This window comes from Thalassophryne amazonica, chromosome 12 (assembly GCF_902500255.1).
Source record: "Thalassophryne amazonica chromosome 12, fThaAma1.1, whole genome shotgun sequence".
NCBI classification, from domain to species: domain Eukaryota; kingdom Metazoa; phylum Chordata; class Actinopteri; order Batrachoidiformes; family Batrachoididae; genus Thalassophryne; species Thalassophryne amazonica.
Window position 1 is genome coordinate 66,123,890 of NC_047114.1, and position 14,785 is coordinate 66,138,674.

At 42.2% G+C, this 14,785-nt stretch overlaps 1 protein-coding gene across 2 annotated transcripts in view; it reads right to left on the minus strand.

The window, feature by feature from the left end:
- kcnab1b (potassium voltage-gated channel, shaker-related subfamily, beta member 1 b) overlaps positions 1 to 14,785 on the minus strand; it is a 154,366-nt gene that overhangs the window by 87,749 nt on the left and 51,832 nt on the right. For both annotated transcript variants that reach the window (XM_034183008.1, XM_034183007.1), the window contains exons 2-3: positions 13,211 to 13,253; positions 3,425 to 3,462 (exon numbers count right to left, since the gene is read on the minus strand). In XM_034183008.1, coding sequence (XP_034038899.1) covers positions 3,425 to 3,462; positions 13,211 to 13,253 — 81 coding nt within the window. The remainder of the gene's footprint in view (positions 1 to 3,424; positions 3,463 to 13,210; positions 13,254 to 14,785) is intronic.

The following is a 14,785-nucleotide window of genomic DNA, read 5'->3' on the forward strand; positions in this document are numbered from 1 at the left end:
TGGAATCCATAAATTCCTTGCAGCTGAACGTTGAGAAACATTGTTCTTAAACTGTTAAACTTTTTTAACGCAGTTGTTCACAAAGTGGTGATCCTTGCCCCATCTTTGCTTGTGAATGGCTGACCCTTTTGGGGATGCTCCTTTTATACCAAATCATGACACTCACCTGTTTCCAAATAGGTGTTCTTTGAGCATTCATCAACTTTCCCAGTCTTTTGTTGCCCCATCCCAAATTTTTTGAAATGTGTTGCAGGCATCCATTTCAAAATGAGCAAATATTTGCACAAAAACAAAATGTGTATCAGCTTGAACATTAAATATCTTGTCTTTGTGGTGTATTCAATTGAATATAGGTTGAAGAGGTTTTGCAAATCATTATATTCTGTTTTTATTTACATTTTACACAACATCCCAACTTCATTGGAATTGGGCTTGTACTTTGACCTAGTTATTGCCACTGTAATTTATTTAGAGTTGAGAAAAGCCAGTGTTAATAAATAAATGCCGACCAAATGCCCCCCCCCAAAAAAAAATTGGCCCTCCCCTGCCTTCACTGTGGATGTGTCATTTCAGAGCGTCAGCAGCGATTCACCCGATTATCGCCTCGTTTCTGCTTAAAACTGCACTTCAGTCTGTCAGGTTTGGCCCTGGCTTGGGGTCTGGGTCTGAGTTTATGGCTTAATCTCCTCTATGATTTTCTGGTTTTACTTTTCTTAAGTTTATACTTTGTCATGTAAATCTCAGTTTGGTTCTGTTTATTGCTTTTCTTTGTGTCATGCTTTGGTCACTGGTTCATTATTGTTTATCATTTATTTTGTAGTTGGTTATTATATTCTTTCACTCTTGGTCCCTTAAGTTACTTTAGCCTTTAGTTCTGTTTATCACATTTGTTGTATTATGCTTTAGTCACAGGTTTTTGGTTATTATTTATCTTCAGTGTTGCTTATCAGATTATATTCCATTTGTCATTTATTGCATTTTCTGTTTATCAGTTATCTTGTTTTATTTATTGCATTATTCTGTAGTCACCGGTTTTTCTTATTTTCTGTTTAACCAATAGTTTGTTTTGCCATCGTCATTTGTTGTATTCACTTTTATGTCTCAGCCAGAATCAGTTATGTCCTAATTTGGTTTATTATGAGGTTTATTGTTTTGCCCCTTTTTAGACTAGTCACAGACCCTGAACCATCCCTTAGTTATGCTGCTATAGACGTAGACTGCTGGGGAGTTCCCATGATGCACTGTTTCTTTCTCTTTTTGCTCTATATGCACCACTCTGCATTTAATCATTAGTGATCGATCTCTGCTCCCCTCCACAGCATGTCTTTTTCCTGGTTCTCTCCCTCAGCCCCAACCAGTCCCAGCAGAAGACTGCCCCTCCCTGAGCCTGGTTCTGCTGGAGGTTTCTTCCTGTTAAAAGGGAGTTTTTCCTTCCCACTGTAGCCAAGTGCTTGCTCACAGGGGGTCGTTTTGACCGTTGGGGTTTACATAATTATTGTATGGCCTTGCCTTACAATATAAAGCGCCTTGGGGCAACTGTTTGTTGTGATTTGGCGCTATATAAAAAAAAAAATTGATTGATTGATTATTTCTTAGTTTCGCCCCTTTTGTTGTGCTCACGTTTAGTTAGTTTTTCCTGTCACTTACTTCTCTTGCTTTGCACTGCTTTGTTTTTCACTCACACACTCTCTTGCCTTTTTTCCCCTCTTCTTTGATTCACAAAACCACACCTCTTTCCAGAACCTTCCACGCACCTGCTTCACATCATGCTCTGATTACTCCCCTTATTTAAGCCCTCACAGTTCCACAGCTCATTTGTTGACTTTGTTCACTCTCTTGCCTCTTGTATTTTTCCAGCTTGCTCTCTAGTGCTTTTTGACCTTGCCTGTGTACTCCAACCTCCGCCTCGCCGTTACCCTGAACTCAGGCTGTTTTTGACTCTGCCTTTGTTTTTGCCTGTTATACTCCGTGACACCGTTTGTACTCTGCTCATTTTTGGACCACGACCCAGGCCGTACCATGTCTGATACCTCTGCCTGTATGTCTGACTACCTGTGTACCGAATCCAATGCCTGGTTATCAGATAAAGCCTTTTATACATTTCAATGTACCATGTCTGTGAGTCTGCATGGGTCTCCTACTGTCTCCTGTGTCAAGCTACCATGAGTACTGACACCGGCATCATCTGTCTCAGCAACAGATATCTGAAGCTTTTGTTCAGCAATCATTTTCACATAAATTCAGCATTATTTCATAATGAAAGATGATAAAGGTGATAATTGGTAAATCGCTGGTGAAGCTCCAAAATGACGCATGCGCAGTGAAGCCTGGGGAAACTGTTCGGTCAGTGACACTTTTGTAAGTTAGTGTTAGGGCTGTTTCCCATTGATGATTTTTGGCTCTGATTTTTGTCCCGTTTTCAAAAGTGAGGTAATTGGGCCTCATTTAAATAACAAAAAATAGTCACTAAAATTCATATGGCCTACAGGCCTATTTGATTTCCTCTTACATACAAGGGTAACCAATTATTGCTGAATAAACCCACATGATTACATTACATCAGCGGTGCATGCACAGAATGCAACTTCAGCATTTTTCTCCACTGTTGTTGTTCTTTTTGTTCCTGATTGTTCACGGTCGCCACAGCGGATCCAGCAAAGATCTGCACTGGGATTTGTTTTTTAGTTTTACAGGTTTTTCCTGGCTCAACTCCAATGTTACCCAGAGAAGCACACACAGCCCCTGGTCTTCCGAAGAGGTCTCCCATCCAAGTACTAACCAGTCATTAAAAAAATGTCCTCTGTTGAAGGCTTCTGCTCAGAGAATGGTAGGTTCTGATTACTGCATATTGTACCTGATTGTCCATCTCCACTTACCTTTACACAGGAGCACCCCCATCTGCCCCACTTAAATCTGATTATTCTCTTTTTCGATTACGATTTATCCCAACACCACAAATTTATTTAACATGTTTAATACCTTCCTGATTTCTCACAAGGTTCTACAATAGGACTTTTACCACTGATTACACGGTATTTCAGGCCGCAATTGGGTGTACAATTTTGTTTGCATAAAAAATGTTCACAATCAGGTGTCAAAATCGGCAATGGGAGGCTGTCCTCAGTTAGTCCCAGCGGCTTTCAGGCAGTGATGATCTGACTGTAATTTAACGTTTCCCATTGTTCCACGCTGCCATAAAGGCACCGACACCTCAGCAGATTTTAAATATACCACAGGGGAGATTTGGCGCTTATCATGACAACCTGGAAGACCCAGCTGGGACCTGATCCTGAAATGATCACCTTTCTCTTCTGTTTTACCTTCATTTCGCATCACATTAAGCCATGTAAACTGCTAACACATGAGCTGCGACAAGGGTATTGTAAAGTGCTCAATGGTTGGGAGAAAGATGGATTTGTCTTACCTCATCGGAGATCTGACCTCCAAATGTTACCCATGTGCCTGACAAAGGAAATGTCAACACCAAAGAGTTAGATCAAACAAAAAAAGCAGAGGTATATACATAAAAGCAGATTCCCAAAAGAATAATAAAAAAGCTACTCTTGTGTTATTTGTAACTTTGACATTTTGTGTGAAATTACTTGCTTCAACCCATCACAGTCACATTAGTGTTGAAATGTAGTGGAAAAGTCCAAAGGTTACCAAAGGGTCACTGCCAACTGATAAATGTCAAACATATGACTCTTTTCTTTCACTGTTCTGCATCATGTGTTTGTTTTCAATCAATCAATCAATCAATTTTTTTATATAGCGCCAAATCACAACAAACAGTTGCCCCAAGGCGCTTTATATTGTAAGGCAAGGCCATACAATAATTATGTAAAACCTCAACGGTCAAAACGGCCCCCTGTGAGCAAGCACTTGGCTACAGTGGGAAGGAAAAACTCCCTTTTAACAGGAAGAAACCTCCAGCAGAACCAGGCTCAGGGAGGGGCAGTCTTCTGCTGGGACTGGTTGGGGCTGAGGGAGAGAACCAGGAAAAAGACATGCTGTGGAGGGGAGCAGAGATCGATCACTAATGATTAAATGCAGAGTGGTGCATACAGAGCAAAAAGAGAAAGAAACAGTGCATCATGGGAACCCCCCAGCAGTCTACGTCTATAGCAGCATAACTAAGGGATGGTTCAGGGTCACCTGATCCACCCCTAACTATAAGCTTTAGCAAAAAGGAAAGTTTTAAGCCTAATCTTAAAAGTAGAGAGGGTGTCTGTCTCCCTGATCTGAATTGGGAGCTGGTTCCACAGGAGAGGAGCCTGAAAGCTGAAGGCTCTGCCTCCCATTCTACTCTTACAAACCCTAGGAACTACAAGTAAGCCTGCAGTCTGAGAGCGAAGCGCTCTATTGGGGTGATATGGTACTACGAGGTCCCTAAGATAAGATGGGACCTGATTATTCAAAACCTTATAAGTAAGAAGAAGAATTTTAAATTCTATTCTAGAATTAACAGGAAGCCAATGAAGAGAGGCCAATATGGGTGAGATATGCTCTCTCCTTCTAGTCCCCGTCAGTACTCTAGCTGCAGCATTTTGAATTAACTGAAGGCTTTTTAGGGAACTTTTAGGACAACCTGATAATAATGAATTACAATAATTCCAGCCTAGAGGAAATAAATGCATGAATTAGTTTTTCAGCATTACTCTGAGACAAGACCTTTCTGATTTTAGAGATATTGCGTAAATGCAAAAAAGCAGTCCTACATATTTGTTTAATATGCGCTTTGAATGACATATCCTGATCAAAAATGACTCCAAGATTTGTCACAGTATTACTAGAGGTCAGGGTAATGCCATCCAGAGTAAGGATCTGGTTAGACACCATGTTTCTAAGATTTGTGGGGCCAAGTACAATAACTTCAGTTTTATCTGAGTTTAAAAGCAGGAAATTAGAGGTCATCCATGTCTTTATGTCTGTAAGACAATCCTGCAGTTTAGCTAATTGGTGTGTGTCCTCTGGCTTCATGGATAGATAAAGCTGGGTATCATCTGCGTAACAATGAAAATTTAAGCAATACCGTCTAATAATACTGCCTAAGGGAAGCATGTATAAAGTGAATAAAATTGGTCCTAGCACAGAACCTTGTGGAACTCCATAATTAACTTTAGTCTGTGAAGAAGATTCCCCATTTACATGAACAAATTGTAATCTATTAGACAAATATGATTCAAACCACCGCAGCGCAGTGCCTTTAATACCTATGGCATGCTCTAATCTCTGTAATAAAATTTTATGGTCAACAGTATCAAAGCAGCACTGAGGTCTAACAGAACAAGCACAGAGATGAGTCCACTGTCCGAGGCCATAAGAAGATCATTTGTAACCTTCACTAATGCTGTTTCTGTACTATGATGAATTCTAAAACCTGACTGAAACTCTTCAAATAGACCATTCCTCTGCAGATGATCAGTTAGCTGTTTTACAACTACCCTTTCAAGAATTTTTGAGAGAAAAGGAAGGTTGGAGATTGGCCTATAATTAGCTAAGATAGCTGGGTCAAGTGATGGCTTTTTAAGTAATGGTTTAATTACTGCCACCTTAAAAGCCTGTGGTACATAGCCAACTAACAAAGATAGATTGATCATATTTAAGATCGAAGCATTAAATAATGGTAGGGCTTCCTTGAGCAGCCTGGTAGGAATGGGGTCTAATAAACATGTTGATGGTTTGGATGAAGTAACTAATGAAAATAACTCAGACAGAACAATCAGAGAGAAAGAGTCTAACCAAATACCGGCATCACTGAAAGCAGCCAAAGATAACGATATGTCTTTGGGATGGTTATGAGTAATTTTTTCTCTAATAGTTACAATTTTGTTAGCAAAGAAAGTCATGAAGTCATTACTAGTTAAAGTTAATGGAATACTCAGCTCAATAGAGCTCTGACTCTTTGTCAGCCTGGCTACAGTGCTGAAAAGAAACCTGGGGTTGTTCTTATTTTCTTCAATTAGTGATGAGTAGAAAGATGTCCTAGCTTTACGGAGGTCTTTTTTATAGAGCAACAGACTCTTTTTCCAGGCTAAGTGAAGATCTTCTAAATTAGTGAGACGCCATTTCCTCTCCAACTTACGGGTTATCTGCTTTAAGCTGCGAGTTTGTGAGTTATACCACGGAGTCAGGCACTTCTGATTTAAAGCTCTCTTTTTCAGAGGAGCTACAGCATCCAAAGTTGTCTTCAATGAGGATGTAAAACTATTGACGAGATACTCTATCTCCCTTACAGAGCTTAGGTAGCTACTCTGCACTGTGTTGGTATATGGCATTAGAGAACATAAAGAAGGAATCATATCCTTAAACCTAGTTACAGCGCTTTCTGAAAGACTTCTAGTGTAATGAAACTTATTCCCCACTGCTGGGTAGTCCATCAGAGTAAATGTAAATGTTATTAAGAAATGATCAGACAGAAGGGAGTTTTCAGGGAATACTGTTAAGTCTTCTATTTCCATACCATAAGTCAGAACAAGATCTAAGATATGATTAAAGTGGTGGGTGGACTCATTTACTTTTTGAGCAAAGCCAATAGAGTCTAATAATAGATTAAATGCAGTGTTGAGGCTGTCATTCTCAGCATCTGTGTGGATGTTAAAATCGCCCACTATAATTATCTTATCTGAGCTAAGCACTAAGTCAGACAAAAGGTCTGAAAATTCACAGAGAAACTCACAGTAACGACCAGGTGGACGATAGATAATAACAAATAAAACTGGTTTTTGGGACTTCCAATTTGGATGGACAAGACTAAGAGACAAGCTTTCAAATGAATTAAAGCTCTGTCTGGGTTTTTGATTAATTAATAAGCTGGAATGGAAGATTGCTGCTAATCCTCCTCCTTGGCCCGTGCTACGAGCATTCTGACAGTTAGTGTGACTCGGGGGTGTTGACTCATTTAAACTAACATATTCATCCTGTTGTAACCAGGTTTCTGTTAGGCAGAATAAATCAATATGTTGATCAATTATTATATCATTTACCAACAGGGACTTAGAAGAGAGAGATCTAATGTTTAATAGATCACATTTAACTGTTTTAGTCTGTGGTGCACTTGAAGGTGCTATATTATTTTTTCTTTTTGAATTTTTATGCTTAAATAGATTTTTGCTGGTTGTTGTTGGTCTGGGAGCAGGCACCGTCTCTACGGGGATGGGGTAATGAGGGGATGGCAGGGGGAGAGAAGCTGCAGAGAGGTGTGTAAGACTACAACTCTGCTTCCTGGTCCCAACCCTGGATAGTCACGGTTTGGAGGATTTAAGAAAATTGGCCAGATTTCTAGAAATGAGAGCTGCTCCATCCAAAGTGGGATGGATGCCGTCTCTCCTAACAAGACCAGGTTTTCCCCAGAAGCTTTGCCAATTATCTATGAAGCCCACCTCATTTTTTGGACACCACTCAGACAGCCAGCAATTCAAGGAGAACATGCGGCTAAACATGTCACTCCCGGTCCAATTGGGGAGGGGCCCAGAGAAAACTACAGAGTCCGACATTGTTTTTGCAAAGGTACACACCGATTTAATGTTAATTTTAGTGACCTCCGATTGGCGTAACCGGGTGTCATTACTGCCGACGTGAATTACAATCTTACCAAATTTACGCTTAGCCTTAGCCAGCAGTTTCAAATTTCCTTCAATGTCGCCTGCTCTGGCCCCCGGAAGACAATTGACTATGGTTGCTGGTGTCGCTAACTTCACATTTCTCAAAATAGAGTCGCCAATAGCCAGAGTTTGATCCTCGGCGGGTGTGTCGTCGAGTGGGGAAAAACGGTTAGAAATGTGAACGGGTTGGCGGTGTACACGGGGCTTCTGTTTAGAACTACGCTTCCTCCTCACAGTCACCCAGTCAGCCTGCTTTCCCGGCTGCTCGGGATCTGCCACGGGGGAACTAACGGCGGCTAAGCTACCTTGGTCCGCACCGACTACAGGGGCCTGGCTAGCTGTAGAATTTTCCACGGTGCGGAGCCAAGTCTCCAATTCGCCCAGCCTGGCCTCCAAAGCTACGAATAAGCTACACTTATTACAAGTACCGTTACTGCTAAAGGAGGCCGAGGAATAACTAACATTTCACACCCAGAGCAGAAAAGTGCGGGAGAGACAGGAGAAGCCGCCATGCTAAATCGGCTAAGAGCTAGTAGCTATGCTAAGCTAGCGGATTCCTAAAAACACGCAAAGTGAATAATGTGTAAATAATTTAGAGGTGATTCAGCAGAAGGAGTGCTTTAGTTAAGGCACGTAAAGATTACACTGGGAAACAAATCGTAATCTAGATAACTAGATCAATCTAACTGCGCAGATTAAACAGCTAACAGATACAGAAAAACACCGCTGTGCTCCGGAACAGGAAGTGATACAATACCGCAGTGAGAGCCAACCACCAGTAGAGGCATGATCACCATCAGAGACTGACTGGTCTGTTTTCAATACAAAAACGTTGCGGGTACTTGTGCCATGTTTGCATTTTCAAAGCATTGACGCCTACTATTCGTGACTCTTTAGTCAGTTGACTAATTCCAAGTAGTTGGAGCATAAATGGAGAGAGGAAAAAAAAAAAACTGTTGAAGCTATCATAAAACATTTGTGTATCAAGCACTGAATTTTGTTACAGTCATCAATCTGCAAGTCCCAAGTCAATTCTCAAGTCAGCTTGCAAACAATTGGTGGTCATTATGACTTGAGACTTGACTTGGGACTTGCTGATTCATGATTTGAGAGTGACTTGATGGTGACTTTGTCCCACCTCTGCACTGTACATACAATAAATTCTTGAGGGTTTTAAAAAAATACAGCATCATGAGACGCTTTGGAGGACTGAGTCTTGACATAAGTCAACAGACTGTCAGTCTGACAGTTAAAAACCTCCCATTTGTCTGTGGTCACGTCAAGAGAGAAAGAGTTGAAACCTCTTATTTCCTCAAATCGGCCGAGCACAGATACGACTTTGTGTTTGTTTGCTGGATTACTGCAAAAAAGACCTTACTGTTATTAAGACAAACTTAAAGCTGCAGTGCGGAGGATTTACTGTCATCTAGTGTTGAGGGTGCAGATTGCATTTTGCTGTTGCATGTCACGGTTTTAATTCTCTTCATGGTTTTTGCTTGTTAGGGGAGCATAAATATAAATATACGAGGTCTGTCAATAAAGTATAGGTCCTTTTTATTTTTTCAAAAACTATATGGATTTCATTCATATGTTTTTACGTCAGACATGCTTGAACCCTCGTGCGCATGCGTGAGTTTTTCCACGCCTGTCGGTGACGTCATTCGCCTGTGAGCACTCCTTGTGGGAGGAGTCGTCCAGCCCCTCGTCGGAATTCCTTTGTCTGAGAAGTTGCTGAGAGACTGGCGCTTTGTTTGATCAAAATTTTTTCTAAACCTGTGAGACACATCGAAGTGGACACGGTTCAAAAATTAAGCTGGTTTTCAGTGAAAATTTTAACGGCTGATGAGAGATTTTGAGGTGATACTGTCGCTTTAAGGACTTCCCACGGTGCGAGACGTCGCTCAGCGCTCTCAGCCGCCGTCGTCAGCCTGTTTCACGCTGAAAACCTCCACATTTCAGGCTCTATTGATCCAGGACGTCGTGAGAGAACAGAGAAGTTTCAGAAGAAGTCGGTTTCAGCATTTTATCCGGATATTCCACTGTTAAAGGAGATTTTTTTAATGAAAGACGTGCGGACGGGTCCGCGCGTCGGCTCGCAGCCGCCGCGACGCTCCGCCACAGGAAAAACACCTCTGTTGGAAGCCTTAAGGACAAGTTGGAACATGTCCTGCTGTTAAACAATTTCTCATATACTCACTCCACTGAAAGGCATCAAAAGCCGTCTGGATTTTACAAATGGTCATCAACACGGAGGTGTTTTTTCCTGTGCCGCCGCACCGCGTCGGCTGCGTCCCGACGCGCGGACCGTCCGCACGTCTTCATTAAAAAAATCTCCTTTAACAGTGGAATATCCGGATAAAATGCTGAAACCGACTTCTTCTAAAACTTCTCTGTTCTCTCACGACGTCCTGGATCAATAGAGCCTGAAATGTGGAGGTTTTCAGCTTGAACAGGCTGACGACGGCGCCTGAGAGCGCTGAGCGACGTCTCGCTCCGTGGGAAGTCCTTAAAGCGACAGTATCACCTCAAAATCTCTCATCAGCTGTTAAAATTTTCACTGAAAACCAGCTTAATTTTTCGAACCGTGTCCACTTCGATGTGTCTCACAGGTTTAGAAAAAATTTTGATCAAACAATGCGCCAGTCTCTCAGCAACTTCTCAGACAAAGGAATTCCGACGAGGGGCTGGACGACTCCTCCCACAAGGAGTGCTCACAGGCGAATGACGTCACCGACAGGCGTAGAAAAACTCACGCATGCGCACGAGGGTTCATGCATGTCTGACGTAAAAACATATGAATAAAATCCATATAGTTTTTGAAAAAAATAAAAAGGACCTATACTTTATTGACAGCCCTCGTATAATATAAATATAAATTATTTCGGTGTCTCCCTTTTCACTCTGGATCTCAACAATAAATCCAACATGGAACTGCATGTTGATTTGTCACAGGTTTTTCAGCAGATGCCCTCTACTGGTCCATTTCTACATTGCATGAAGATTAGGCACAGGTGAACATGAACTGGGAACATTCGGATTTTGGAAGCAAGTGCACTAACCGCTTGGTCTCTATGACCCATCATACAACCACATGGTGCAACCGTGTGGTTTCTTTAGTCCTCCTGCCATGCTGTGAACTGCGCAAGGCAGAGGAAGTATGTCCCTTTTGGGCTACTGTATCAACATGGCGGCCCCTATGAGGAAATTACTCCCCCCCTCCCCCCATGCTCTATAGATGTGAAGGACACATTGTCGGAGAATTATACACTCATGAAGAAGATGCTTTTGAATGCTACATTCCTTTTCTGCTAATAAATACCCCTAAATCCTACACACTGTGACTTTAAATTTAGAATAAAACAGGATGATCAGCAAATTTGCACTTTTTAAAATTCATTAATTTTTTAGTTTTGCACAACTGGACAGTTTGGGTGTGGAGATTATGTGCAGCTTGGTTTTTATATAGGTAGAAATTGAAAGTACAGTCATCACACTGAATGACATAAGCCCACGTACACATATAGAATCAAATTAAATTCATAAATTCAAATTATTTTGTTTGATGTATGCAACAGACCACAGAAACCCCTGGTCCTGGCAGGACATTTTTTTTCTTCTTTGGGTTGCATTCAGGGACACTTTAGCATGGATCATGCTTACCAGTATCAACACTTGAAGCCAGATCATCCAGCAAAATTGCGTCACCCTGTTGCTTTAAATATTGTGATGAGGATGAACTGTTACAGTGGAGCAGCCTATTCACTTGTGCATCTGTCTATTAGGGCCCCTTCACACATAGTGCAAAGTTTGGACGAAGTGCACACTTAGTGCGCATGACACAGGAATCGTGTGTAAACTGTGTGATGTCGTCCCTGTCGCCAATACCTTGTACACCTGTTGCTACAACTATTTGTGCAAACAAGCGCCTGAAAGACAGAGTGTACGCTGTGCGAACCCATTGCACCATCACGCGGCAGGTGTCGGCCAAATTCCAGGTGACATGCATGAACATCTAACACTGCTCGCTTGGCACTTAGAAAATGTGTGGCCAGTCGCACTCTTGGCACGACAACAGATTGTAGATGACCACTGTCGTACTGCTGTGAAATGTGTCTATGTTCCCCACGAGTGTGACTTTGCAAACACACACTGACACGTGGGTGTGTGCGCTCCACTCACAGGAGGTGTGGCTTCCGACAGAAGCAGCTGTGGTGATCAGTCATTCTGGACATTCCCGCCACACAACACCTACTGTGTTTGGACAGTTATGGACTAACAACTGTCCACTGCGAGGTGCATGTGTCTGATTCCTGTATTTACGTGGACATATATAAAAACATATATCGCCATGGTGGCAACAAGCTGCAGCAAGCAAGCGCGTGCATGGAGCGGACACTGACAGCCCCCCAGGTTGAAACAGACCGTCAGATCAGAACACGCAGCGGGTGATCTGGCGTCATGTCACCCACAATGTGCTCTGTTCCACATGATGCAGTGTCTGTGCTGTGGCACGCTGTCCACAAGACACGTGTGTCTTGTGGACAGCGTGTTGCACAGAATACGCGCGCGGCTGACTGGACGCACCTGACCATGGGTCATCACCGGAGGAACAGATGGATCATATATGTATTGCTTGCTTGGATTTTCATTTTTTTGTAATACTTCCGTGTCCTTCCTGATATGGGGCGGCTTCCCGCAGCTTTCAAAGAACGGCTCCGTAGCTCAGTGGTAAAGTCTCTGACTGCGGATTAGATATTTTGAAAGGTGCGAGATCGCGTAATTATTACACATAAGTGGTGTGATGTGGTCCTACAGGTACCAGCTGGTCTTTATTTCTTCCACATAAGCGGTGCCATGTGGTGCACCTGGCACTGTTCCTGCTTGACAAACACCGGGTTCGTGCACGCCTGCCCGTCGACGCGATGTTTCGTGTGCTAATTTCAAACTGTTTCTTGCTGTTTCGCTGTTTTCGTCCAAACGCTGTCCAAACTTTGCACTATGTGTGAACGGGCCATTAACAAGGTCACTTGAAAAAGCCAAAGATTTCAATGAAACATGGTAGAACTGTTGGTTTGTATCGACAAGGAAGGTTTAAATTTATGGTGATGATGCAGACATGCATGTCCTCTGTTCATTTGTGGAGAGACATCCGAGTTGTGCACAGTGTTGGCCTGCGGCAAAGGTATATATGCTGTAATGAGGTGTTCTTCAGCTGCTCTGCACTGCATCATTGTTTTTTTCCCTTTGCACTTCTTTCACAGCCCCCTGGCATGAACACATGGCCGATGCACATACCCATACACACAGTCTGGCTAAATGAGTCACTCCTATAAAGATGAACAAGCGTGTATTAGCTATTGCAGAACATGTGATGTTTGCGGCACTATTAATGAAATATTAACACGGCAAACATTGACCTTTTGTAAATAAGTTGATCATCTGTCATCTTTCCAGTTGTATGAATGATGCATGAGTTTTTCTATGGGGTGAAGTGAAGCCCCTCCTCCTGTGTTGGGTTGACACAGCTGAGTAGAGTTTGCATGCATTCTTTGAATGCTTATGAAATCATCAGACGTGTGCCTCTAATACTAATTAAATGTACTCACCGAGCCCGAGACAGGAGACACGCAGCCCCGGATTTCCCAGTTCCTAAGAAGGAGCATAGAATATAATTAACAAAACCGCCGCTGTTTTGGGCTCACGGTGTCATCACTCAAACGTAATTGTTAGTAAAATGCTTTGGTTCTCTGTGGATGCACACAGATTTTCTGTTTAAATAAAAACTAAATCGATGTTTCCACTTTCTGTGTGTCACAACTCGAGGCGTGAACTCAGAATAACACGATGCATCTGTGTGACTGGATGTATTGTAATTACACCATTCTGTGGGAAAAGCCAAGGTACATACCCCTGTAAAAATGGATGTAAAGTGAGTGGACAGACAGGCAGGCAGACGGACAGATTATGGATTTAATAACAATACCAAATTGACAATCTCAAGATTTAAGGCCAATTAATTTTTTTTTATTTTTTTATTTTTTTCCACATAGTTCCTTCATTTTCAGGCCCACAAAAGAAAAAAGAGAGGGATGCTTGAGCGATGATAGCATTTTTGAAACTCACTTAAATCAATGGAATTAATTTTTATTTTTCTTATTTAACAATGGTTATGCTCTAAACTCAATAACAGTACCATGTCCACATAACTATGCAGAAAGTATTTTTTATGTGTTTTCTAATCAAAACCGGTGCTTCTTTCTCCGTTTCTCTCAACATGGGTGGTTTTTGAAACAGTGCGTATCTTAAAAGGAGCTTGATTGTCAGTTTTCAATTGCCAAAGCCTGAAATGTCTGATAAGATATGGTCACATTAAGTACAAGAGTCAGCAAGTGACGACTTTCCATTCATTTTCAGTCAGAGTGGGTGTTTTGCAGCAACAGCTAGGTGGAGCCAAAATAGACCTGAAGTCTATTTTATGCAAATACTGAGCAACATGACACAGCAACTGCCAATCATAGTGAGTAAATACCATAACGTCAACTCAAACAAAGTGATCCAACATGGCAGCAAACGCTCTGAACAGTGGCGTTTCTGTATATATCTAATATTCCTCATATGTTTTGTAAATGTTAGCGAGAAATAAGTACTAAATATTTGTACATGTCACTTTGGCAAAGTGGCCAATCCAAAGACGAGTATTCGTACTTCTGCGACTGCCGCTTGGTAAAAACACGCTCGATCTGTATGCTGTTCTATTAAAATCAGCTTGTTTGGTTTTGCCTCTAACAGCGAGCTGATGGCTCTCACTGCCTGGAACGATGAAATTTATACACCAAGCTGACCTAAAATTAACCATTGTACATTAAATTGACTTTATTGATGAGTCTGACCCCTTTGAAAAGTGACCAAATTACATGTATTTGTATTGAGGTCAGCGATGTGTTCACCATCAAAACCCACCCCTAGAGGTTAAATGCCCGGATGACCGACCTCGAGAATGACACCTTTCATTTTCTTCTCTACAAGAGTCAAGACAGAAGTCAGACTACCTGTTGTGTGGGCCGCTGAAGAGGAGGTACTGCTGGCCCACCACCACCAGAGGGCGCCCTGTCTGGAGTGCGGGCTCCAGGCACTAGGGGGCGCTGCCGCCTTGCAGGAGCAGCCAGAGTGACAGCTGTCAC